The sequence below is a fragment of the Coregonus clupeaformis genome, unplaced genomic scaffold (genome assembly GCF_020615455.1).
Source record: "Coregonus clupeaformis isolate EN_2021a unplaced genomic scaffold, ASM2061545v1 scaf2902, whole genome shotgun sequence".
Classification (NCBI taxonomy): Eukaryota; Metazoa; Chordata; class Actinopteri; order Salmoniformes; family Salmonidae; genus Coregonus; species Coregonus clupeaformis.
The window spans coordinates 27,501-54,926 of NW_025536356.1; the positions used below are offsets into that span (position 1 = coordinate 27,501).

At 41.7% G+C, this 27,426-nt stretch overlaps 1 protein-coding gene, 2 non-coding genes and 2 pseudogenes across 3 annotated transcripts; 4 read left to right on the plus strand and 1 right to left on the minus strand.

Moving 5' to 3' along the window:
* The first annotated feature begins 532 nt into the window (after positions 1 to 532).
* Positions 533 to 651, plus strand: LOC123489250 (annotated as a pseudogene).
* Positions 652 to 3,716: 3,065 nt separating this feature from the next.
* Positions 3,717 to 3,835, plus strand: LOC121565422. The gene has a single exon (XR_006000542.2). It is a non-coding gene; the product is annotated as a 5S ribosomal RNA (ribosomal RNA).
* A 1,152-nt stretch (positions 3,836 to 4,987) lies between these two features.
* Positions 4,988 to 5,106, plus strand: LOC123489240. The gene has a single exon (XR_006660502.1). It is a non-coding gene; the product is annotated as a 5S ribosomal RNA (ribosomal RNA).
* A 2,496-nt stretch (positions 5,107 to 7,602) lies between these two features.
* Positions 7,603 to 7,722, plus strand: LOC123489252 (annotated as a pseudogene).
* Positions 7,723 to 12,818: 5,096 nt separating this feature from the next.
* LOC121531690 (zinc finger protein 501-like) lies at positions 12,819 to 17,435 on the minus strand. The gene is made up of 2 exons (XM_045219925.1): positions 16,589 to 17,435; positions 12,819 to 15,553 (listed from the first exon to the last, which is right to left on the minus strand). The coding sequence occupies exon 2, from the start codon at positions 15,114 to 15,116 to the stop codon at positions 13,734 to 13,736; it is 1,383 nt and encodes a 460-aa protein (XP_045075860.1). The 5' UTR covers positions 15,117 to 15,553; positions 16,589 to 17,435; the 3' UTR covers positions 12,819 to 13,733.
* Between the last annotated feature and the right edge of the window lie 9,991 nt (positions 17,436 to 27,426).

Sequence of the window (27,426 nt, forward strand, 5' to 3'; positions counted from 1 at the left end):
TTTGGGGAAAGCCATTCCTTCCCTACCAGAAGAAGGTTATCATTAGCATCATCGCTAACGGCTACACAAACTGTAGACATACGCGCGCACCGCACACATGCACACAGACAGGGGCATTCCTGTGCCGTTTCAGAAAGTTCATGGAAATACGAATCACTGATGCATTTTGTTCATGTCTTATGATTGACTTGGGCAAATGGATGCGTTTTCTAACAAGTTGAATAGATTTAGTTGATTTCTTACTAAGTTCAATAAATGTTTGAATATTGTTGAATTTCGGTTTAATGTCTGGATTCCGTGATTCGGTCCGCAACGCCTATTTTATAGGGCCCTAGTCAATGAACTTGTCATAAATCAACATAGGATATGCCCTCTTCCCCCCCAACAAGACTCAAATATATATATATATATATTGGAAATGTAAGCAGGGGTTGAGCTTCTTCAGTTTGTGTCACAAAGTGGATACGTTTCTGTGTCCTTTCAGAGTGAGTGACACATTGACTTTATATAGTGTACCAAGAGTTGTTCCCTCGCTTACGGCCATACCAGCCTGAATACGCCCGATCTCGTCAGATCTCGGAAGCTAAGCAGGTTTAGGGCTGGTTAGTACTTGGATGGGGGACCACCTTGGAATACCAGTTGCTGTAAAAGCATGTAAGAAGCTATGACGTGGACTGATAATCTGCGTTATAGGCTGAGATGTGAAGATGTGAAATATGAAGCTATGATATGGAAAAAAAATAAGCTGTGAAGCTATGAGATGTGAAGATGTGATGTGAAATATGAAGCTATGATATGTAAAAATAAGCTGTGAAGCTATGAGATGTGAAATATGAAGCTATGATATGTAAAAATAAGCTGTGAAGATGTGATGTGAAATATGAAGCTATGATATGTAAAAATAAGCTGTGAAGCTATGAGATGTGAAGATGTGATGTGAAATATGAAGCTATGATATGTAAAAAATAAGCTGTGAAGCTATGAGATGTGAAATATGAAGCTATGATATGTAAAAATAAGCTGTGAAGATGTGATGTGAAATATGAAGCTATGATATGTAAAAAAATATAAGCTGTAAAAAAGCTATGATGGGTTAATTCTTTAAAAAAAAAAAAAAAAAATACGCCCGATCTCGTCCGATCTCGGAAGCTAAGCAGGGTCGGGCCTGGTTAGTACTTGGATGGGAGACCGCCTGGGAATACCAGGTGCTGTAAGCTTTTGTCCCAGTAGAGCGTGCTCTTGTGTCATGGAGCAACTGCTTTTATTTATCACCCTAATAATATAATGTATTGTTATTGGACTAAATGCAGTTTGTGTGCTGCCCTGCCCTGATCAAATCAAATCAAATAATGGACAGTGCGTTTCCCTCAAAATATAGGCAGTACATGCAGCCTTTGTTTTTAGTCTAGGAGACAGTCAATGTCTGTAGTCCATTAGGGCACTATACAATCCCTTCAATGTTTTGCCTGATTCCGTTAATTCCCAAGTTCCCTTTTCTCCGTTTAGATTTCCCCGTTGACCGTTTGTCCCTGTTTTGGCAGGTTTTCGCTCTCAAAAGTACACCTTTTTAATAGCAAAACAGCACAATTGGATGTTATATGTCCACCAGGGCGGTGTGTTCATTAGGCGATATGGGCGACGCACTGCCAAACGGGAAAAGGAAGGGATTTTTTTCTAATCAATTATATCACGGCAACAGTAGTTATCAGTGTTGTAATCTAGACGTCTGATCTGCCACAGTGCCACTAAATGTCCAATCAGGCTAAAGTCGTGCTTCAAATGCCCCCCTTTTGGGGCGATTTCAGTCAGGTTGAAAATCGCCCAGAAGTCTGTCATAGACTCCCATGTAAAATCTATTTTTTTCAAATTTCAGAGCTTTCAATACAATCTCTATGGGTTTCTGAGGGCTTGCACTTACGCGCTTTCGTCATACGTAACATAACCATGAACGTAACTAAGAAAAAGAGCGGGTAGCAGCGTCTCTGTTGCGACCTGCATGTGTGTGTGACGTTATCTTATGTTTTTAATCTTATGTTTTTAATTTGTACACTTAGTGGTGTTATTTTATGTTTTTAATTTGTACACTTAGTTTACAAACATTCTGCCAACCATGGATTTCCTGTGGTGGGGGTGTTGGACTGATCTTGTTGATCGTGGTACATACCCGCTACGAACGGACTAAATAATGAAAACGCTGCTGGCAGCGGAATCCAATACAGCAGGGAGTTTTTACTACAATGCAACTCAAATACCAACGCGATGGATATCCCAATGGCCCATCTAATACCTGATTGTCTGCGAGTGGATTACAAACCCAAATGCAAACGTGGAAAACGCGGGGGAATCAGACAACGACTTAAAAAAATTAAGAACAAACTTCCCTTACCCACCACCTTGCTGATTAATGCCCAGTCACTGAGGGGGAAAGCGGATGAGTTGTCAGCGAATCTGCGCTTCCAACACGAATATCGGGAGGCCTGTTTGCTGGCATTTACTGAGACTTGGCTGGATGACAGAGTCCCGGACAGAGAAGTGGAGCCGGCCGACTTCACCCTGGTCAGAGCAGACCGCGATCTGACAGTCACAGGGAAACTTCACGGCCGGGCGTCTGTCAGGGACCAGTGGTGTAAATCGATCCTGGTAAGAGAGCGACTCTGTACCCCGACATTGAACTGCTTTCTGTGTCACTGCGACCTTACTATCTGCCCCGTGAGTTCCCCCAATTGTTTGTTACCGTTGTGTACATTCAACCAAAAGCTAATATAACAAAGGCATCAGAGATTAGTTATAATCTGTCACAGAAACTGGAATCCATCTCCCCGACGCACCCAAATTTATTTTAGGGGATTTTAACAACTGTACCTTGCACAAAGTCTTGCGCACATACCATCAGTATGTGAAATGTCACACTAGGAAAAATAGGACTCTTGATTTGTGCTATGGGACAATACCAAAGGCGTTCTCTGCCACCACCAGTTTGAGTTAGCTTTGCGAGGCAAAGATGAAACTGAGGGCTCCACCAACCCTGGTAAGCCAACACTTTTGAGATCAGTCAATAAATGCTTCTGGTATTGACTTATATGCTGCCCTGTCTTCATGTTGTTGCTGGACATATCTTTTTAAAATGTGTGTAGGTCACCTAAATCATCAGAAAAATTGCCCCCCTGAGAATTTTTCAGGAGCCGCCACTGATGTCCACAACAATGTTTAAACCCTATCAGGTGACCATTTGTGAGGTCTGGGAAAAATGTAAGACATTTAGATGTTGGGGTGTAGTTACCCTTAAAATGCAAGCATGCACCAGGAAGAGACCTTTGTTTGGTTCATGGAAATACGAATCACTGATGCATTTTGTTCATGTCTTATGATTGACTTGGGCAAATGAATGCGTTTTCTAACAAGTTGAATAGATTTAGTTGATTTCTTACTAAGTTCAATAAATGTTTGAATATTGTTGAATTTCGGTTTAATGTCTGGATTCCGTGATTCGGTCCGCAACGCCTATTTTATAGGGCCCTAGTCAATGAACTTGTCATAAATCAACATAGGATATGCCCTCTCCCCCCAACAAGACTCAAATATATATATATATATATTGGAAATGTAAGCAGGGGTTGAGCTTCTTCAGTTTGTGTCACAAAGTGGATACGTTTCTGTGTCCCTTTCAGAGTGAGTGACACATTGACTTTATATAGTGTACCAAGAGTTGTTCCCTTGCTTACGGCCATACCAGCCTGAATACACCCGATCTCGTCCGATCTCGGAAGCTAAGCAGGTTCGGGCCTGGTTAGTACTTGGATGGGAGACCGCCTGGGAATACCAGGTGCTGTAAGCTTTTTGTCCCAGTAGAGCGTGCTCTTGTGTCATGGAGCAACTGCTTTTTATTTATCACCCTAATAATATAATGTATTGTTATTGGACTAAATGCAGTTTGTGTGCTGCCCTGCCCTGATCAAATCAAATCAAATAATGGACAGTGCGTTTCCCTCAAAATATAGGCAGTACATGCAGCCTTTGTTTTTAGTCTAGGAGACAGTCAATGTCTGTAGTCCATTAGGGCACTATACAATCCCTTCAATGTTTTGCCTGATTCCGTTAATTCCCAAGTTCCCTTTTCTCCGTTTAGATTTCCCGTTGACCGTTTGTCCCTGTTTTGGCAGGTTTTCGCTCTCAAAAGTACACCTTTTTAATAGCAAAACAGCACAATTGGATGTTCTATGTCCACAACAATGTTTAAACCCTATCAGGTGACCATTTGTGAGGTCTGGGAAAAATGTAAGACATTTAGATGTTGGGGTGTAGTTACCCTTAAATGCAAGCATGCACCAGGAAGAGACCTTTGTTTGGTTAAGCGGTGTTGCTGTAGAACAAATGGCAACTGGAGTGATGCAAATGATCACGGTATAATTCTGCCATGCAGGCATAGGCTACTTTGTAGTTAACATTTACTTCGCGAGGTTTTGGGGAAAGCCATTCCTTCCCTACCAGAAGAAGGTTATCATTAGCATCATCGCTAACGGCTACACAAACTGTAGACATACGCGCGCACCGCACACATGCACACAGACAGGGGCATTCCTGTGCCGTTTCAGAAAGTTCATGGAAATACGAATCACTGATGCATTTTGTTCATGTCTTATGATTGACTTGGGCAAATGGATGCGTTTTCTAACAAGTTGAATAGATTTAGTTGATTTCTTACTAAGTTCAATAAATGTTTGAATATTGTTGAATTTCGGTTTAATGTCTGGATTCCGTGATTCGGTCCATAACGCCTATTTTATAGGGCCCTAGTCAATGAACTTGTCATAAATCAACATAGGATATGCCCTCTTCCCCCAACAAGACTCAAATATATATATATATATTGGAAATGTAAGCAGGGGTTGAGCTTCTTCAGTTTGTGTCACAAAGTGGATACGTTTCTGTGTCCTTTCAGAGTGAGTGACACATTGACTTTATATAGTGTACCAAGAGTTGTTCCCTCGCTTACGGCCATACCAGCCTGAATACGCCCGATCTCGTCTGATCTCGGAAGCTAAGCAGGGTCGGGCCTGGTTAGTACTTGGATGGGAGACCGCCTGGGAATACCAGGTGCTGTAAGCTTTTTGTCCCAGTAGAGCGTGCTCTTGTGTCATGGAGCAACTGCTTTTTATTTATCACCCTAATAATATAATGTATTGTTATTGGACTAAATGCAGTTTGTGTGCTGCCCTGCCCTGATCAAATCAAATCAAATAATGGACAGTGCGTTTCCCTCAAAATATAGGCAGGTACATGCAGCCTTTGTTTTTAGTCTAGGAGACAGTCAATGTCTGTAGTCCATTAGGGCACTATACAATCCCTTCAATGTTTTGCCTGATTCCGTTAATTCCCAAGTTCCCTTTTCTCCGTTTAGATTTCCCCGTTGACCGTTTGTCCCTGTTTTGGCAGGTTTTTCGCTCTCAAAAGTACACCTTTTTAATAGCAAACAGCACAATTGGATGTTATATGTCCACCAGGGGCGGTGTGTTCATTAGGGCGATATGGGCGACGCGACTGCCAAACGGGAAAAGGAAGGGATTTTTTTCTAATCAATTATATCACGGCAACAGTAGTTATCAGTGTTGTAATCTAGACGTCTGATCTGCCACAGTGCCACTAAATGTCCAATCAGGCTAAAGTCGTGCTTCAAATGGCCCCCCTTTTGGGGCGATTTCAGTCAGGTTGAAAATCGCCCAGAAGTCTGTCATAGACTCCCATGTAAAATCTATTTTTTCAAATTTCAGAGCTTTCAATACAATCTCTATGGGTTTCTGAGGGCTTGCACTTACGCGCTTTCGTCATACGTAACATAACCATGAACGTAACTAAGAAAAGAGCGGGTAGCAGCGTCTCTGTTGCGACCTGCAGTGTGTGTGACGTTATCTTATGTTTTTAATCTTATGTTTTTAATTTGTACACTTAGTGGTGTTATTTTATGTTTTTAATTTGTACACTTAGTTTACAAACATTCTGCCAACCATGGATTTCCTGTGGTGGGGTGTTGGACTGATCTTGTTGATCGTGTACATACCGCTACGAACGGACTAAATAATGAAAACGCTGCTGGCAGCGGAATCCAATACAGCAGGGAGTTTTTACTACAATGCAACTCAAATACCAACGCGATGGATATCCCAATGGCCCATCTAATACCTGATTGTCTGCGAGTGGATTACAAACCCAAATGCAAACGTGGAAAACGCGGGGAATCAGACAACGACTTAAAAAAATTAAGAACAAACTTCCCTTACCCACCACCTTGCTGATTAATGCCCAGTCACTGAGGGGGGAAAGCGGATGAGTTGTCAGCGAATCTGCGCTTCCAACACGAATATCGAGGCCTGTTTGCTGGCATTTACTGAGACTTGGCTGGATGACAGAGTCCCGGACAGAGAAGTGGAGCCGGCCGGCTTCACCCTGGTCAGAGCGGACCGCGATCTGACAGTCACAGGGAAACTTCACGGCCGGGGCGTCTGTCAGGACCAGTGGTGTAAATCGATCCTGGTAAGAGAGCGACTCTGTACCCCCGACATTGAACTGCTTTCTGTGTCACTGCGACCTTACTATCTGCCCCGTGAGTTCCCCCAATTGTTTGTTACCGTTGTGTACATTCAACCAAAAGCTAATATAACAAAGGATCAGAGATTATTTATAATCTGTCACAGAAACTGGAATCCATCTCCCCCCGACGCACCCAAATTTATTTTAGGGGATTTTAACAACTGTACCTTGCACAAAGTCTTGCGCACATACCATCAGTATGTGAAATGTCACACTAGGAAAAATAGGACTCTTGATTTGTGCTATGGGACAATACCAAAGGCGTTCTCTGCCACCACCAGTTTGAGTTAGCTGCGAGGCAAAGATGAAACTGAGGCTCCACCAACCCTGGTAAGCCAACACTTTTGAGATCAGTCAATAAATGCTTCTGGTATTGACTTATATGCTGCCCCCTGTCTTCATGTTGTTGCTGGACATATCTTTTTTAAAATGTGTGTAGGTCACCTAAATCATCAGAAAAATTGCCCCCCTGAGAATTTTTTCAGGAGCCGCCACTGATGTCCACAACAATGTTTAAACCCTATCAGGTGACCATTTGTGAGGTCTGGGGAAAATGTAAGACATTTAGATGTTGGGGTGTAGTTACCCTTAAATGCAAGCATGCACCAGGAAGAGACCTTTGTTTGGTTCATGGAAATACGAATCACTGATGCATTTTGTTCATGTCTTATGATTGACTTGGGCAAATGAATGCGTTTCTAACAAGTTGAATAGATTTAGTTGATTTCTTACTAAGTTCAATAAATGTTTGAATATTGTTGAATTTCGGGTTTAATGTCTGGATTCCGTGATTCGGTCCAAACGCCTATTTTATAGGGCCCTAGTCAATGAACTTGTCATAAATCAACATAGGATATGCCCTCCCCCAACAAGACTCAAATATATATATATATATATATTGGAAATGTAAGCAGGGGTTGAGCTTCTTCAGTTTGTGTCACAAAGTGGATACGTTTCTGTGTCCCTTTCAGAGTGAGTGACACATTGACTTTATATAGTGTACCAAGAGTTGTTCCTCGCTTAGGCCATACCAGCCTGAATACGCCCGATCTCGTCAGATCTCGGAAGCTAAGCAGGTTTAGGGCTGGTTAGTACTTGGATGCGGGACCACCTTGGAATACCAGTTGCTGTAAAAGCATATAAGAAGCTATGACGTGGACTGATAATCTGTGTTATATGCTGAGATGTGAAGATGTGATGTGAAATATGAAGCTATGATATGTAAAAATAAGCTGTGAAGCTATGAGATGTGAAGATGTGATGTGAAATATGAAGCTATGATATGTAAAAATAAGCTGTGAAGATGTGATGTGAAATATGAAGCTATGATATGTAAAAATAAGCTGTGAAGCTATGAGATGTGAAGATGTGATGTGAAATATGAAGCTATGATATGTAAAAAAAAATAAGCTGTGAAGCTATGAGATAAAAAAAAAAAAAAAAATACGCCCGATCTAGGAAGCTAAGCAGGGTCGGGCCTGGTTAGTACTTGGATGGGAGACCGCCTGGGAATACCAGGTGCTGTAAGCTCTTTGTCCCAGTAGAGCGTGCTCTTTTGTCATGGAGCAACTGCTTTTTATTTATCACCCTAATAATATCATGGATTGTTATTGGACTAAATGCAGTTTGTGTGCTGCCCTGCCCTGATCAAATCAAATCAAATAATGGACAGTCGTTTCCCTCCAAAATATAGGCAGTACATGCAGCCTTGTTTTTAGTCTAGGAGACAGTCAATGTCTGTAGTCCATTAGGGCACTATACAATCCCTTCAATGTTTTGCCTGATTCCGTTAATTCCCAAGTTCCCTTTTCTCCGTTTAGATTTCCCCGTTGACCGTTTGTCCCTGTTTTGGGAGGTTTTCGCTCTCAAAGTACACCTTTTTTAATAGCAAAAACAGCACAATTGGATGTTATATGTCCACCAGGGGCGGTGTGTTCATTAGGGCGATATGGGCGACGCACTGCCAAACGGGAAAAGGAAGGGGATTTTTTTCTAATCAATTATATCACGGCAACAGTAGTTATCAGTGTTCTAATCTGATCTGACTGCCACTAAATGTCCAATCAGGCTAAAGTCGTGCTTCAAATGGCCCCCCCTTTTGGGGCGATTTCAGTCAGGTTGAAAATCGCCCAGAAGTCTGTCATAGACTCCCATGTAAAATCTATTTTTTTCAAATTTCAGAGCTTTCAATACAATCTCATGGGTTTCTGAGGGCTTGCACTTACGCGCTTTCGTCATACGTAACGTAACCATGAACGTAACTAAGAAAATAGCGGGTAGCAGCGTCTCTGTTGCGACCTGCAGTGTGTGTGACGTTATCTTATGTTTTTAATTTGTACACTTAGTGGCGTTATTTTATGTTTTTAATTTGTACACTTAGTTTACAAACATTCTGCCAACCATGGATTTCCAGTGGTGGGGTGTTGGACTGATCTTGTTGATCGTGTACATACCCGCTACTGAACGGACTAAATAATGAAAACGCTGCTGGCAGCGGAATCCAATACAGCAGGGAGTTTTTACTACAATGCAACTCAAATACGAACGCGATGGATATCCCAATGGCCCATCTAATACCTGATTGTCTGCGAGTGGATTACAAACCCAAATGCAAACGTGGAAAACGCGGGGGAATCAGACAACGACTTTAAAAAAATTAAGAACAAACTTCCCTTACCCACCACCTTGCTGATTAATGCCCAGTCACTGAGGGGGAAAGCGGATGAGTTGTCAGCGAATCTGCGCTTCCAACACGAATATCGGGAGGCCTGTTTGCTGGCATTTACTGAGACTTGGCTGGATGACAGAGTCCCGGACAGAGAAGTGGAGCCGGCCGGCTTCACCCTGGTCAGAGCGGACCGCGATCTGACAGTCACAGGGAAAATCGATCCTGGTAAGAGAGCGACTCTGTACCCCCGACATTGAACTGCTTTCTGTGTCACTGCGACCTTACTATCTGCCCCGTGAGTTCCCCCAATTGTTTGTTACCGTTGTGTACATTCAACCAAAAGCTAATATAACAAAGGCATCAGAGATTATTTATAATCTGTCACAGAAACTGGAATCCATCTCCCCAGATCAGTCAATAAATGCTTCTGGTATTGACTTATATGCTGCCCCTGTCTTCATGTTGTTGCTGGACATATCTTATTTTAAAATGTGTGTAGGTCACCTAAATCATCAGAAAAATTGCCCCCCCTGAGAATTTTTTCAGGAGCCGCCACTGTTCCCAGGTCTGCCGTAGGAAACAGGAAGTCCCATTAGTGTAATTTCACAACAGATATATTCTGCTGTACTGACTAGTTGTTGAAAGGCTAGAAAGGAGCTCACTGACTGATAGTCTAAGTCTCTAACTCTCATTCTCTTACCAGCCGAGCGAGTTCGTTCCCCTCCTCCAGGGTTTCCTTCCACACCCTTCAAATAAAACACAAAGCATTTCAACTTTCCTGGCTTCCTATTTATCTGTTGTTTATTTTACCCACACCTCCTGGAGTGCTGCTGGTGACAGAGAATGGCAGTGAAGGTGAGAGCTGACGTGGTACTCACCTCTCCCTAAGGGATTTTTTGCCCTGAGACACCAGCCAGTCGCTCATGTGCTCCATGGTGACATGGGGCGAGACCCAACCTCGACTCTGGAGCAGCAGATAGTGGACCATGAGCTTCTTCTGCAAGATGAGGTAAGGTGTGAGACCGTGCCACTAAAGACCATATAATGTGCTTTCAGAAGGGCTTCTCGTAACATTTCACAACTGCTCATGTCTCACAATTTGCAAGTGATCTTATGACCATCTTCTCTAAACTATCTTGAAATAAAACTCTTGTTTTGGGATTAAATCTCTCTCTTTTTTTCTGTGGTTACTGTTTTTGTGGGATGAATCTTACCTGTTTATTGTAATATACTTCCTCCCAGCAGGCCTGCAGAGTCTGAAAATAAAGGCTGCTTCTACAGAATTCCTTTGAAGATAATTAAAATAATTATGCTTTATTAGGTACATTATGCACAGGCATTTACAGTATGCCAAAAGGAATATCTCCTAAGATTACCTTAGTGGGACCATAAGTGAACTCAGGAATGCTCCCAACCCTATCCATGGTCAGAGGGGGACGAAATGCAGCGCTATAAATATACGGGATGCTCTAGAGCAGGTGTGTCAAACGTACGGCCCGCGGGCCGAATCAGGCCCGCAAACGGGTTTAATCGGGCCCGCGAGATGATTGAGAAAAAAAATTATAATATTTAAAAAATATAAGTATAAAAATGCGCTGCAATTTTTCAATAAAATAAACTGCTGTTCCAATTGCGTCCACTGGATGGCGCAATAGCAATTGTGTTAAGCAAGCAAACTGTTTATACCGGGGCAGAGCAAGTAGGTCAAGCACGTGCAGCCAATGAGCTACTTTGTTTTGCCCGCGATATTTATTACGGCTTCTACTTTTAACATTATGTGCTTTGGCACCCTCATTGCCCCAATATGTCTCTGTCAAAAGAGAAAAGTGGACGCAGAGTGCAGAGTGTTCCAAGAAAAATGGTCATCCTATTTATTCACGGAATTGAATGGGAAAGCTGTATGTTTGGTGTGTTCAGAGCATGTTGCAGTGCTGAAAGAATATAACCTTCGTCGCCACTATGTGAGTCTTCATGCCGACAAATATGACAACTTTCAAGGACAGCGGAGATGAGAGAAGGTGAATGAACTGTTGGCGGGTCTGAAGAAACAGCAGTCTGTGTTTACTCACAGCCGAGACATCAGTGACGCTGCAGTGAAAGCTAGCTACCTCATTGCTAATGAAATCGCAGTGGCTTCAAAACCATTTAGTGAGGGTGAATTTGTAAAAACATGCATGATGATTGTGTGCCCTGAAAAGCGGCAGGCTTTTGCAAATATCAGCCTGACAAGAAACACAGTTGCAGACAGGATTTCCGATCTTTCAGTGGATTTGGACAGCCAGTTGAAGCAAAAAGTAAAGTCATTTATTGCGTTTTTTCGGTTGCAATTGATGAAAGCACGGGCATTACAGATGTTGCACAACTGGCCATTTTCATCAGCGGGAGTTGATGACACATTGACCGTCACCGAGGAGTTCGTGGAGTTGGTGCCGATGATAGATACAACGACAGCAGCTGATATTTTTACCGCACTCGTCGGCGCGCTGGACAGGGTCGGAGTGGACTGGTCCCGCGCTGTCAGCCTAGCTACAGATGGTGCGCCCTCAATGATCGGGAAAAAAGCAGGCGTTGTGACAAAGTTCAGAGAGAAAGTGCAATCTGCAAATGGAGGACGTGATTTTTTGACTTTTCACTGTATTTTACACCAGGAGGCTTTGTGTTGCAAGTCATTAAAGATGGATAACGTCATGAAGGTGGTCATCCAAACTGTTAATTTCATCCGATCCAGAAGCCTGAATCACTGTCAGTTTGACAGCCTTCTCAGACAGAAAGACCACATCTATGGCCTGCCATACCACACTGAGGTAAGATGGTTAAGCCGAGGTGCTGTGCTGAGGCGTTTCTTTGATTTACGATAAGAAATTGAACAGTTCATGGAAGAAAAGGGCAAACCAGTGTTAGAATTTCATTCCGCAGAATGGATGCAGGACCTTGCATTTATGGTGGATGTTACAGAGCACCTGAATAACTTGAACAAACAGCTGCAAGGGCGCAACAAAGTTGTCACGCAGTATTATGACAGCATACGTTCTTTCAAGTTGAAGCTGTCATTGTGGGAGACGCAACTTGCCGGTGGTGATGCAGCTCACTTCCCCTGTCTGAAAAATGTGTGCGCGACCCAACATGTGGCAGACATGAAGCGGTTCAAAGATAAAATAACGGGACTGTTACGGGAGTTTGAGCAATGCTTTCAGATTTATGTTTATATGTTTTTATGTTGATGTGCTATTGTTTTTAATTGATTTTATTTTATTTGTATATTTAACCTATTCTTGACTCTGTGGTTCTTGCACTTGTTTGGGGAACAGGATTTCATTATTTTTATCTACATTTCTGCCTGAGAAATGACACCCTGATATAGTTCTGTGATCTGTGAAACAGTTCTGTTAATCACTGAGGCATTGTGTGTTTGTGTGTTCTTTTTCTTTAGAATTTTCAAATAAACTTGACGTGTTTTATGATTAATAGTGATGTTGTGCTTGTACGAAATCATCTCGCGGGCCGGATTAAACCCGTTTGCGGGCCTGATCCGGCCCGCGGGCCGTACGTTTGACACCCCTGACTTAGACCTTTTGAGTAGATCGTTGACAGAAAATTAGAATTAAATAAATTTTAATCCCACTGTAAAAAACACAAAATATGAAGAAATTCAAGGGGTATACCTTTGCAAGGCAAAACAACAATCTCAGCTCTGCATATTTTTCTACGAAGAAACAGAATCATTATATAATTTATTCTGGAATTGTCCCCATATAGCTTGTTTCTGGTCACAGGTTTAGGAATGGCTGAAAAATCACAACATTCATTTAAAATTAACCCTACAAATAGCAGTGTTGGGCAATTTGGAAAACCATAAATCAACAATATAATAATACTCATAGAAAAAATATTCATAATTAACTTACAATCTGTGGACATTATGCGATCAGAAAGTTTAAAAATTAATGTAAGACATTCCAGCACAGTTCAAAAATATATGGCTTGTGGAAATCAAAAGAGGATGGTCTATGGAGATAGGTGGGATGGGCTGAGAGTAGCAGAGGGGTGGGATTAAAAAGCTCATGATCGGTAATAGTTAGTACTCAGACATCTACATAGTGTTTTCAGTATTATCTATCCAATATGTAATGTGTATAATCAAACCACTGTGTATAAAACTACTATGTATCTAACAAAAAAGCTCTAAAAACTACAATGTTAACTTTTGTCCTCCGTTGGCCCAAAATAAAAATATATACTAGACAAAGCTATCATCAACAACAACAAACTAAGTTAATTACAGATACAGTTCTGCAGCTCAAATGTCTGTTAAACTAATGAGCAGGGACTCCTCTCACGAAGCCGGCGTGCTTACACCTGGTTTCATTTACACGAATAAGAGTGTGTCACGCTCTGAAAGCGTAGCGTGTCTGGTGAAGCAGGCCAGTTAGACAGCAATGTTCTCACAGTTCAAGCGTTCATTCGGTCATGTCTTATTCACTCAAGAACAGATGAATGGCCTTTCAATCTTCTGTCTGATCACCTTCCCCGACACGGTCATGTTTTTGTGCCTTCTCTTCATGTGTTCTTTCATGTTCTGTCTATGTCTGAAGCATTTAACACAATAATTACACTTGAATGGTTTCTCCTCCGTGTGCAGTCTCTGATGACTAATTAATGCCCCTCTGTCACTGAAGCATTTTGGACATTTAGAACACACATGTGGTTTCTCCCCTGTGTGTATTCTGAAATGCACATTCAACTGAAAGCCAGTGGAAAAAGATTTGCCACACACATGGCAATGATGTGGTTTCTCCCCTCTGTGTCTCTTTATGTGCCGATTCAAATTGGAACTCTGACTGAAACATTGGCCACACTCCTGGCAGGGAAATGGTTTGTCATTGGTGTGAATTCTCATATGCTCTCTAAGATGATGGCTATAGGTGAAACGTTTCTTACAAAAATGACATTGGTGTGGTTTCTCCCCTGTGTGAATCCTCATATGCATTTGCAGACTACTTCTCTGAGGGAAGCATTTGGCACATTCAGGACAGCGGTGAGGTTTTTCCCCTGTGTGAATCCTGCTATGGTTTTTCAGGTGATCCCGTCGAGAGAATGAATTGCCACAATCCTGGCAGCGGTAAGGCTTCTCCCTTGTGTGAGTCCTCACATGCATTTTCAGAGAAGTGCCAAGGCGAAATGTTTTGCCACAGTCATTACAGTGATACGGTTTCTCACCAGTGTGAAGCCTCATATGCATTTTTAGATTTCCACTCAGAGCGTAACATTTTCCACATTCATGGCAATGATGAGGTTTCTCCCCTGTGTGGACCATCCTTATATGGACATTCAAAGTTCCAATTGAAGAGAAACATCTGCCACAATCATTACAGCGAAATGGTTTCTCCCCTGTGTGGGTCCTCATATGATTTTTCAGATCCTTAGGAGAGTCAAAACTTTTAGCACAAACTTTACAAAACCTAGTTCTGTGAGTTTGTAATATGTGATCCATCATACCTTTTAGGGATTGACAGCTTTTTCCACAAACACCACAAATGTGTTCCTTATCTTTTCTGTGTCTTCGCAAATGTCTCAATAAAGCCCCAAAGGAGTGACAAGGCCTTCCACACACCTTACAACAAGGACCAGCAGGGCATTCACTAGGTGGTTTCAGATGGGACGTCATGTGAGTTTGTATGTGATCCATCACACTTTCTAGGGATGGACATCTTTTTCCACACACACCACAAATATGTTCCTCATCTTTTCTGTGACTTTTCAAATGAGTCAATAACGTACGCATGGAGTGACAAGACCTTCCACACACCTTACAACAAGTAGGGATTTGTTCTTTTTCTGTCCGTGTCCTCTTTGATTTGCGCATCTTTAAAGCCCCCAGAGGTCCTCCACTCCACTTCGCATCAACACTTCCACGGTTTTCATTCTGAGATGCAGAAGAGCCTGGATTTACTAAAGAGAGGGCCTGAGAGTCACTGGTTGGTTCTGAAGAGTCCTCATGAGGTTCAGTTTTTATCTGTTTAGTTGAAGAGTCTCTGTTCTTGCATGCTTTACTTTGGGTTTTGTTAAGATGTGAGGACTGAGTTGGATACTCATCATACTCACTTTTCACACAGGGATACAGAGTCAATACAGAGTCTTTGGTATTATACTTCAGCTTTTGGCTGGTCCTGAGTACCACCTGTTCCTCTTTAATCTGTGTGGGCTCGGAGTCATCTTGCCCCAGACTGGGGCTCCTTTCCTGCTCACAGTGCTGCTGCTCAGGGGGAACCTCCTCTTCTGTGGCGTTGAGCTGTTGGTGGTCTGAAGTGAAAAAGAAAGGATTAATTAGCTAGAACTCAAACAATGAAATGATATAGTAGTCTCTGTAAAACCTTGGAGTAGTCATACAGTGAGGGAAAAAAGTATTTGATCCCCTGCTGATTTTGTACGTTTGCCCACTGACAAAGACATGATCAGTCTATAATTTTAATGGTAGGTTTATTTGAACAGTGAGAGACAGAATAACAACAAATAAATCCAGAAAAACGCATGTCAAAAATGTTATAAATTGATTTGCATTTTAAATGAGGGAAATAAGTATTTGACCCCATCTCAATCAGAAAAATTTCTGGCTCCCAGGTGTCTTTTATACAGGTAACGAGCTGAGATTAGGAGCACACTCTTAAAGGGAGTGCTCCTAATCTCAGCTTGTTACCTGTATAAAAGACACCTGTCCACAGAAGCTATCAATCAATCAGATTCCAAACTCTCCACCATGGCCAAGACCAAAGAGCTCTCCAATGATGTCAGGGACAAGATTGTAGACCTACACAAGGCTGGAATGGGCTACAAGACCATCGCCAAGCAGCTTGGTGAGAAGGTGACGACAGTTGGTGCGATTATTCACAAATGGAAGAAACACAAAAGACGTGTCAATCTCCCTCGGCCTGGGGCTCCATGCAAGATCTCACCTCGTTGAGTTGCAATGATCATGAGAGCGGTGAGGAATCAGCCCAGAACTACATGGGAGGATCTTGTCAATGATCTCAAGGCAGCTGGGACCATTGTCACCAAGAAAACAATTAGTAACACACTACGCCGTGAAGGGCTGAAATCCTGCAGCGCCCGCAAGGTCCCCCTGCTCAAGAAAGCACATATACAGGCCCGTCTGAAGTTTGCCAATGAACATCTGAATGATTCAGAGGAGATTTTTTTGTTGTTATTCTGTCTCTCACTGTTCAAATAAACCTACCATTAAAATTATAGACTGATAATTTCTTTGTCAGTGGGCAAACGTACAAAATCAGCAGGGGATCAAATACTTTTTTCCCTCACTGTAGTTATGACATGGCAAACCTTGGCTGTGACCCCATGCTCCGAGGGTGTCTCGGGGAGAGTGGGATATGCAACAAAAAAAAACATTTGCAATTTACACATGCATATAAATTACACACTTGTACGTGTGTGTGTGTGTGTAATAGGGCTAATACAGTATATATGCACCCACCCCAAATAATATTGTTGCAATTTCCATTGCAACACCGGTGTGGAGTGAGACAATGGCTTTAACCATGGTGTTATACTAGGGAAATTCTTTTTCAATAGATGGGGCTGACACTAAGGACTTGGGAAGAACAGAAACGTTAACTTCTGAATAATCAAACAGTTTATTTTGGGAAGGAGAATAATAAATTGTTATGTTTAATCATTGTTTTATTGATGCAGCTCCAAAAAGTCTGCTGACCCCAAATCAGGGAAAGTCCACGTCCCTGGAACTTTTTACTTGTTTTGGGTCCGACTCCGAGAGGAAACACAAAATTGGTCTGTCTTTGGGCTAAGCACCCGAACCCCACAGTAGAAAGGGGATACAAGTGTTGTGAACAACAATTACCACTAGACATGCAACCATAGCATTAGGAATTAGAATAGTAATTTAATAGGATCTCTATTAATGCAATGCCCATTTTACCCTAGAACTAGAAATCACAGTAAATGTGTTTTCAGTTTGGATATTGGTTTGATATTTGGAGTTTACTCGTAAATACCTCTTCGACAGAAGGTCCTATAATCATTAGGGTGATATATCTAGAATCAGATGATGCTAGAGAGCAAGGTACAGCCATTTTATCTCCATTCCGTTTTCAAAAAGTGACTTTAAGTTGGTTTCAATGGGGGAATATTATGGACTCAGGGCGTCTTAAAAGTGCAATCAGCCGAACCTGGTGTTCACAGAAAAACTTGATTATTATTATGTATGTATTTATTTTACAATTAAAATGATCTAGAAATCCGAAACCAACTTTGTTTTCCCCCCACAATAATTACATTTAAAAATGTAATGTTGTTTATTTAAAAAATTATATATTTTTAGGTAAAATGTAATACTCAAAAAACATAAATAAGCCTATGATCTTTCTCACTCGTACGCAAACTACTGTAGCATACTTGCATGACCTAGAGAGCTAAAATCACTTGTAGCAAAGTCACTGATGTCCCTAATCCATTATACATCCATTAGAATTCCTATTTTAACCTAAATCCTAACCCTTATCCTAGCTAACGTTATCCACATAGCCACCTAGATAGAATTCATAACATATCATATGTTTTGCTTATTAGTAACATATAGTACATTTTTCAAATTCGTAACATATTGTATGTTTTTCTAATTAGTAACATACAGTGGGGAGAACAAGTTTTGATACACTGCCGATTTTGCAGGTTTTCCTACTTACAAAGCATGTAGAGGTCTGTAATTTTTTTAATCATAGGTACACTTCAACTGTGAGAGACGGAATCTAAAACAAAAATCCAGAAAATCACATTGTATGATTAAGTAATTCATTTGCATTTTATTGCACGACATAAGTATTTGATACATCAGAAAAGCATAACTTAATATTTGGTACAGAAACCTTTGTTTGCAATTACAGAGATCATAAGTTTCCTGTAGGTCTTGACCAGGTTTGCACACACTGCAGCAGGGATTTTGGCCCACTCCTCCATACAGACCTTCTCCAGATCCTTCAGGTTTCGGGGCTGTCGCTGGGCAATACGGACTTTCAGCTCCCTCAAGATTTTCTATTGGGTTCAGGTCTGGAGACTGGCTAGGCCACTCCAGGACCTTGAGATGCTTTGTACGGAGCCACTCCTTAGTTGCCCTGGCTGTGTGTTTTGGGTCGTTGTCATGCTGGAAGACCCAGCCATGACCCATCTTCAATGCTCTTCCTGAGGGAAGGAGGTTGTTGGCCAAGATCTCACGATACATGGCCCCATCCATCCTCCCCTCAATACGGTGCAGTCGTCCTGTCCCCTTTGCAGAAAAGCATCCCCAAAGAATGATGTTTCCACCTCCATGCTTCACTGTTGGGATGGTGTTCTTGGGGTTGTACTCATCCTTCTTCCTCCAAACACGGCGAGTGGAGTTTAGACCAAAAAGCTCTATTTTTGTCTCATCAGACCACATGACCTTCTCCCATTCCTCCTCTGGATCATCCAGATGGTCAATGGCAAACTTCAGACAGGCCTGGACATGCGATGGCTTGAGCAGGGGGACCTTGCGTGCGCTGCAGGATTTTAATCCACGACGGCGTAGTGTGTTACTAATGGTTCTTTGAGACTGTGGTCCCAGCTCTCTTCAGGTCATTGACCAGGTCCTGCCGCGTAGTTCTGGGCTGATCCCTCACCTTTCTCATGATCATTGATGCCCCACGAGGTGAGATCTTGCATGGAGCCCCAGACTGAGGGTGATTGACCGTCATCTTGAACTTCTTCCATTTTCTAATAATTGCGCCAACAGTTGTTGCCTTCTCACCAAGCTGCTTGCCTATTGTCCTGTAGCCCATCCCAGCCTTGTGCAGGTCTACAATTTTATCCCTGGTGTCCTTACACAGCTCTCTGGTCTTGGCCATTGTGGAGAGGTTGGAGTCTGTTTGATTGAGTGTATGGACAGGTGTATTTTATACAGGTAACGAGTTCAAACAGGTGCAGTTAATACAGGTAATGAGTGGAGAACAGGAGGGCTTCTTATAGAAAACAGGTCTGTGAGAGCCGGAATTCTTACTGGTTGGTAGGTGATCAAATACTTATGTCATGCAATACAATGCTAATTAATTACACAATCATACAATGTGATTTTCTGGATTTCTGTTTTAGATTCCGTCTCTCACAGTTGAAGTGTACCTAAGATAAAAATTACAGACCTCTACATGCTTTGTAAGTAGGAAAACCTGCAAAATCGGCAGTGTATCAAATACTTGTTCTCACTGTATAAAACAAATTGTAATTCGTAACATATCACACGCAATGGGTGATGGACACACACAAATTAATACATACCATACGAAATGTAACATATCATACAAAATGGAGTGTCTCAGATTTATGTACAGAATAATACTAAATGATCTGAGATCAGGTTGCCTTCCTCCATAGTACACCCATTAGAAATTCAATTGTTTTTATTTCACTGATATTACATTAATATTTCCTGTGATAGATCTAACTTTCAATAGCTCACTGTCCATATGAACTATAGATCTACAGACAAGTGTGGTGGGTTCCTTGACCTCTTATCAAAAGGTACTCCTTCCATTTCTTTCAAAGTTCCTCCACCTTTGATTTTCTACAAATATTTATCCTATTACATCTGTGGTTATTAATTCACGTACAGATCTAATTTTCAATAGCTTCCAGTTCAAATGAGATATACATCTAAAACCACTTGATATTAGGTCACTTCCTCCTCTATAGTACACCCATTAGAAATGCAATTTTTCATTTTACATGAATATTTTCTGTGCTATGTCTATATTTCAATAGCTCAAAATCTAAATTGAATCCATTTTAAATTGAGGCTGTAACACAACATAATGTGGAAAGAAATCAAGGTGTGTGGATACTTTCTGAAGGCACCCTCTTGAAGGGTATTTTCACACTTGGTCCCTTTCAGCCAATTTTTGTGCGTGTTGCTTAAGTTTTTGTGCAGGGTGAACACTCCAAAAGAAACGCAGACCCCTCAAAAGAGCCCGCGATCGAACCAAACTGAGACCATCGAGAGGTCCGGTTCCCTTTTTTAGGGCAATGTGAACAAAGCTCCCCAGGTTCACTTGTCATTATTCCCGCACCACACACTAGACTACTGCAACACCGTTTCCCCTGCCATAACCCCTCACATTGGTGCCACAAAAGAGAGATGATTATGATGTGCAAGTTCATGGGAAGAAAAACGTGTGCTGTTTTTATATATAGATTAGCTATTGTCAAGAATGCACAGAAATTCCCAAATGTGTGGAGTTTTGCAATGTGATCTATAGGCTAAGAGAGCTTCATAAGCTTATTATATTGTGGGGTTTGAGTAGTGTGAGAAGAAAACAACATATATGGTGAGAATATAGCCCAAAGGCCGGCTGATGGCGATATTGATCCATCGACTCAATATCGCCATCTGCCGGACTTTGGGCTAGTGAGAATCACAACATTAGGTAAGGTAAGGTTTAAGGTTAGGATTTAGGGTATGCACACCCCAAGGGTCCCAGATAGCATTATCCACAAAATCAATGTTAGCTCTTAAAGGGGCAGTAGCCTACATTGGGTGTAAAATGTTAAATGCCGAAGTTGTATAAAGATGGCCGCCCTCATGTACTTACCACAAACTCCTCATTTGCTAAGGTCGCCATATTGTACAGTGCTCTCCGTTACTCTTTTATTGTATAGTGTGGTATCGTGTCGAATGCTGGTGGGTGTTGCTGTCGATCAAAGAATCCCTTAGGCTGTATCGTGTTTTTAGAGACTTTTATTAATACCACGAGGTTACAGCGTAAGTTAACAGATACCGCGAAGATCTGGAGAAGCAGTCCCAACTGAATCTTAATGCTTTCTAACTCTTCACCGTAATTTCCCCCCTTTATATAGCCTTCCAAGAGTTGAATGGCTCCCTCTACTGTTCAATCCCCCGTATCTTACAACCCCCTTCCTGTTTGTCATATGTGGAGTCACACTAAAACCTTCCCTCTTGATACCACAACTCAACATTCTTTCAGTTCCATTTAAAACATTTAACACCATCGTATTGTCAATACACTACATTCCCCCCTTTCGAGACAACCTAAACGTCTCGAAACTAAACAGAATAGGATTATAACAAGTAACAATTTACCTTATTGAGTATCTTTAACATTAAACCACAAACATTCTTCTCTAGAGTGGGAATACATTACTATGACATATGAAGAAATCTCTATGGAGTGTAAGAGCGAAAAACTGTCCGGCAGCCATCTTTTCAGATATCCATCCATCAATCAAGACAGTAAAATTCTCTCACGGTCCCTCTGCCCCAGGCAACCACCGTCCGGTACTCCAGATAACCTCATAACTCATGTAAATGCATTTGAAAGTATAATGCCATTAAATATACATGTTTCCCCTGCAAACAAAATCCTATCCAAAAACATCCATTGTACGGCTGGTCAACCCATCGGATCGTACAGTGGAACTCCCCCTTCCTAGCCTCTCTGTCCCTAAACATTCACGAAATAAACAAAAACATCTAAGATCCTCACATATATTCAATAACATCAAACATCATTCTACAAAAATTAATCCCTAAGAATATGACACAATTATGTATTACACATGTCTATATTTCATTGCAGATACTGGAATGTAGACCACTACACTTCATCTCCTCCGTAGTCTCGACTTCCAATGGACTTGTTAATGATGGAATCAGCCACACCCTCCTTGTTTCATCTCCTCCAGTCATATTGTCGTTTCATATTGTCTTTGTTTGAGTATTTCAATCTCCACATGTCATCCAAATGCTTCTGGAAGAAAAAGAAAAAGACCAAACAGTATCTTTTCCAAAAAACACTTTCAAATTAAACATCAATATCCACTAAGACTATAAAACTGATATATAAATGATGCATGAATCACATAAACCCATTCCCCCCTTGATTCATAAATCATACTAAAAATCACACTAATATTGAAAAAAAATTGAAAAATGATCAAATAATCAAAAAGGATATTTATCCATCAGTAGTCCATCCAGACCCCCTTGTCCATCTTCATCCAGATCAGGAACAATCAACAACGGCATCTGAGTGTTGTCTCCAGGCATCACAACACCAACCCATCTTAATATCATAGCTTTTGCAAAGGTCAGTAACAAAGTACAAAAGCAAAACATGACACACAACGCTATTAGAGCTGCAACTAAAATCTGAACCATCACTGCTCCTATTGGGCCTAACTGATCTTGCAACCAAGACTTCGCCGACCATCCAGCTTTCTCAGATCTTCCAAATGCATCCCTGATATTCTTCAAAGCATCTATAACACTTGTGATATTATCGGAACTATCTGGGATCAACGTATAACAATCATCCCCCGTCAGATTCATAGCCAAACATAAGCCACCTTGTCTTGCCAAAATATAATCAAGAGCCATGTCATGTTTCAACAACGTCAGTCTGTGACTTCTTTGAGCATTTGACAGAAGGTGAAACCCTCTTATTGTTTCATTTGCAAAGCCCTGCAACGTATATGTAATATTATCAATATGATCTGCTAAGAATGTTACACCATACCATAGAAAAAGACCAAGTCCCCACTTCTCTCCCAGACTTATTCTCCAATGGTAGGCTTCAAGATTAGTAAATTTAGCCATGTCTCGTTTAACCCTATTTTCAACAGTAGTTTCAGATTGATCTGGGGTCGGTGCTACTCCTCTTCTTATTGTAAAAACCTCATATGGAAGCTTCAACGTGGACATGTAACAACACCCTTTCCATCCATAGGGTAAAAATATATATGCTTTATCACCACAAACCCACCAAATATCTCTAAAATTCCCAATAGTTGCATTGATAGGAAAAATTGATCCATCACCATCAAAGTCCTGCCCTTCTTACTACCTGGTGCATAAAAGTTACATTATATTTGTCACCTTTACCCTTTCGTCCGTGTTTACCCAAAGTCAACATATACCCATCACAATCTGATATTCCCATGAACATACCATCTACCTCATCTGTATTATTAGAACAAATACAAGTTTTTAGCTCTCACTGCTCTCACCTCAAATGCTTCAGGGATCACTGTCACCTGACTTTCTTTACCACCCACCATATTCACATAGGGAAATTCATTTAACCAAGAACACTTATAACTAGGCTTATACAAATGGTGTGACAACGACATGTCTTTATCTGTCAATACTCGTTGATGATACAACAGCCATCTCAACGCATAGGCCTGACACCCACCCGCCAATGGTTGAGCGATCGTCTGTAAAATTGAACCCCACGTCTCTGGTGCTGGAATTCTCAACAGACATGGACCCTCAAGATTCCTCACTGATCTTACAGCATGAGTTAATTGCTGAAACCAAATATTTCTCCCTGCCCATTGATCTTTAATTTTCAAAACCGCCGAATCAAATCCATATGCTTTCCATTTAGCGTCTCTTTTCCCTACCGAGCGGGATTGATCAGATGTATCTTCTGATGTTAAGTTGAACCCAAAAAACCCATCCTGTTCTTCCATGATATTATCCTGTACTATTTCAGATGAACCTATATTGTTTTCAATGACTACTTGCTGAGTCATTTCAGTTACATCGTTTACTTTTAGAAAAGTTGTTGTTGGTGTCGGTATCATACCTCCTACATTTGTTATTGCCGTCATACCCTTAAATCTTTTCAAAGTTAACATTAAAGTAGTTGATTTAGTTGATGTTTTTGTTCTAAAATTGGTGCTGGCACTATCGGTTCCCTTGTAATCGAATGCGATATATTTATGGCTTTACCAACTGTCAATGTTGAAAGAGTTAAATTGCTTCCCACTGTTGTTCTAACAGACTGGCGTGTTGGTGTTATGGTTGTTACTTCATTCCTAGTTTTCGTAACGTTTTGGTCTGACTTTTCTCCTAACTGGTCTAGGCCTATTTTGTCCAACCGAATCACTAGCTTCTCCTTTAACAGAGTTGCCCTTGGTGGCCTCTGCTGCTTCACATCCCACTGAAATATTCCCTGTTGCTTCTGGGACGTATTGGAAATCAATTTCTCCAAATCCTCCTTCCTTTCCATCCCCTGCATAGTCATCTCTGGCATAATCAGAAATGTCACCATTATCAATGTTAACCCCAACACTGACAATCTCTCCCTCTTCCTGTTCTCCCCTATCTCCATCCTCTCTCTCTGCACGTGGTACCTCTTCTGTAGGTGCTTTAACACAATGTGACAAATGATACCACATAGGAGACCCCTTAACCTGGACAGCTGTTCCAGTACTACGAACCACTTCAAATGGTCCTTCACGACGTTCGTTATACCACTTCCTTCTGAATACCTTTACAAATACTTTGTCTCCCGGTTGTACTGTATTCCTCTTATCCTCCTCAGGCGCCTTCTGCACCTCTTCTTGTCTTTGCCTGTCAGAAACATATGTGGACAACTTTTTATGAAAATTGGCCATATATGTAACGTACGCTCTCATTTCATCTTCCAACAGGGCCAAGCTTGGACCCTTTCCGCTTGTTCGCAAACAAGGCGTTGGCATCCTTCTTCCTGTTACCAACTCATGGGGTGTCATACGTAGATCACGTAACTCACTTGAGCGACACACCATTAGTGCTAAAGGAAGCGCCGCTATCCAGTTTAGACCTGTATGTTGACAAATCTTCACAATGCGGTTCTTCAAGACACCGTTCATTCTTTCACACATCCCCTGACTTTGTGGGTGATAAACTGCTCCAAGACGTTGCTTAATTCCCAATTTTTGCAACATCAATTTTACTGATTTATCCACAAATTCTCTTCCATTGTCTGAGGATATTCGATCGGGTAATCCCCACCTGCTTATGACCTCTTTACATAAGAACTTGGCAACTGACTGAGCATCCTTACGCTTTGGTTGGACAAGCTTCCGTCCATCGTGAAAATCTATCTACAACCACCAACATGTATCTTTTCCCATCAACTGGTTTTATCATATCAACAAAGTCAATGACCAACTCACGCATAGGACCCCTGGGTGTAGGAATGTAACCTGGATGAACAGGTATCCCTCTTCGAACATTATTTTTAAGACAGATAGTGCATCTTCCTATCAAATAATCAATTTGTTCAAACAAATATGGAGCCCAAAAACCATATTCCTTTGTGATCTTTCTGTGAACCTCCCCCTCGCAACATGAGCTAAGCCATGTGCTTCTTGAATCATCAGACCTAGAAGGTCTAGAGGCGCTACTATCAACCCCTCATGGTTTCTCCACAGACCAGTAGCATCTTTGACCGCTCCTCGGTCTAGCCATAGCTGTTTGTCGATCATAGAAGCGGCTTCTTGCATCAAAATTACATCTCGAAGCGTAATTTTGTCTTCCAAGTCCACTACATGAGTGACCAGAAAAACTTTCCCCAATTTATCCGCTCCTGCGACGGCTTTTGCAGCTTCATCAGCAGCTTTGTTCCCTTGTGTCACCCTTGACATATCTGTTTTGTGAGCTGCACACTTAGCTATCGCTATCTCTGTAGGCTTCATCATAGCATGCAACAATTTCATTATTTGTGCATGATGTTGTATCGGAGAACCATCCGATTTCTTGAACCCTCGACCTTTCCATACCGCCCCAAACAAATGACATACACTATGTGCATATGCTGAATCAGTGTATATGGTTACTCGCTTACCTTCCGCTAACAAACATGCTTCTGTTAGCCCCACAAGTTCAGCAAGTTGTGCAGACGCAGGCTGTGGTATTACTTCAGCCTTTTCAACAACAAATCCCGTCCCTCTGCCTCTAACTACTGCATAACCAGCACATAACTTATCTCCCACCCGATAGCAAGACCCATCAGTCCAATACTCCAGGTCTGCCTCACGTAATGGAAAGGCTTGTAAATCTGATCGAAGCCTCGAATATCTCTCTGCTTCTTGGACACAATCATGTGGCTCACCATCCTCGGAAGTTGGTAAACTCTCGGCTGGATTTACTGTATCACATCTCACAAGGGTGACATCCTCCTGCTCTAAGAGTCTATGATAGTCTCTGAGCCTAGGCATAGTCAAGGTATACTTCCCATAGTTCAGAAGATTCCTGAGACTATGATGGGTAAGAATTGTCACGGGGTAGCCCATCGTGACCGATGATGCTTTGTCATACATGGAATACACCCCCACCATTGCTCTGTAGCACAGTGGTAACCCTAGTTCTACCTCTGAATAAGCAGTAGAGTAGTAAGAAATAGGCTGAGGATTCGTCCCCATACCTGTCGGTTGACAAAGAACCGCACATGCATATCTACCTCCAGTAGAAGTAGACACATATAGCAAAAAGTTCTTTGAGTAATCTGGTAGTGCAAGTGCAGGTGCCTCCTGCAACCTCTGTTTGATAGTTTCAAATGCCACATGGCCTTCCTGTGTCCAGGAAAGATTGCTATGGAGTTGACCACTCTCAGTACCCCTCACCATAGCCCTCAATGGGGCCATCAAACTAGTATAATCCTCTACCCAAGCGGAGGAATAACCAGCAATACCCAGAAATGTCATCATTTCTCTGACTGTTCTAGGTTTTGGAGCCTTACGAATAGTTTCCACCTGCTTGTCCGAAATGTTTCTGTGACCATGAGTTATATTTTGACCTAAATATACAACTTTCTCCTGACAATATTGCAGCTTTTTTTGTGACACCTTGTGCCCCTTTTCTGCCAATACCTGTAGTAATTTAATTGAGTCCCTATGACATGTTTCCTTATTTTGTGAGCAAACCATTATATCATCCACGTACTGAATGACAGTGCTCTGCAATATCTGCTCTATCCCTACCAAATCTTCCTTCAGTACTTTATTGAAGATATGCGGCGAATGCCCTGTGGCATTCTATTGTACTCATAGAACTGTCCCTTATAGGTGAACCCAAATAAATCCTGACTCTCTACACTAAGTGGAACACTGAAAAATGCTCCACATAAGTCCAGTACTGTAAAATGTGTCGCATCTGGAGGAACTTGAGCTAACAAGGTATGAGGATCTGGCACTTCTGCTGGAAAGTCAATCACTATCTCATTTACTGCTCTCAAGTCATGAGCTACCCGATAACTTCCATCTGGTTTTTTTACAGGCCACAAAGGCGTGTTACTCCGAGGGTGTTTTGTTGTCCTTAAAACCCCTACTGTCGAAAGTCCATCAAT

Excerpts from the sequence above, each read along its gene's own strand:
- LOC121531690 (XM_045219925.1), bottom strand. The coding sequence starts at position 15,116 with ATGCGCAAATCAAAGAGGACACGGACAGAAAAAGAACAAATCCCTACT.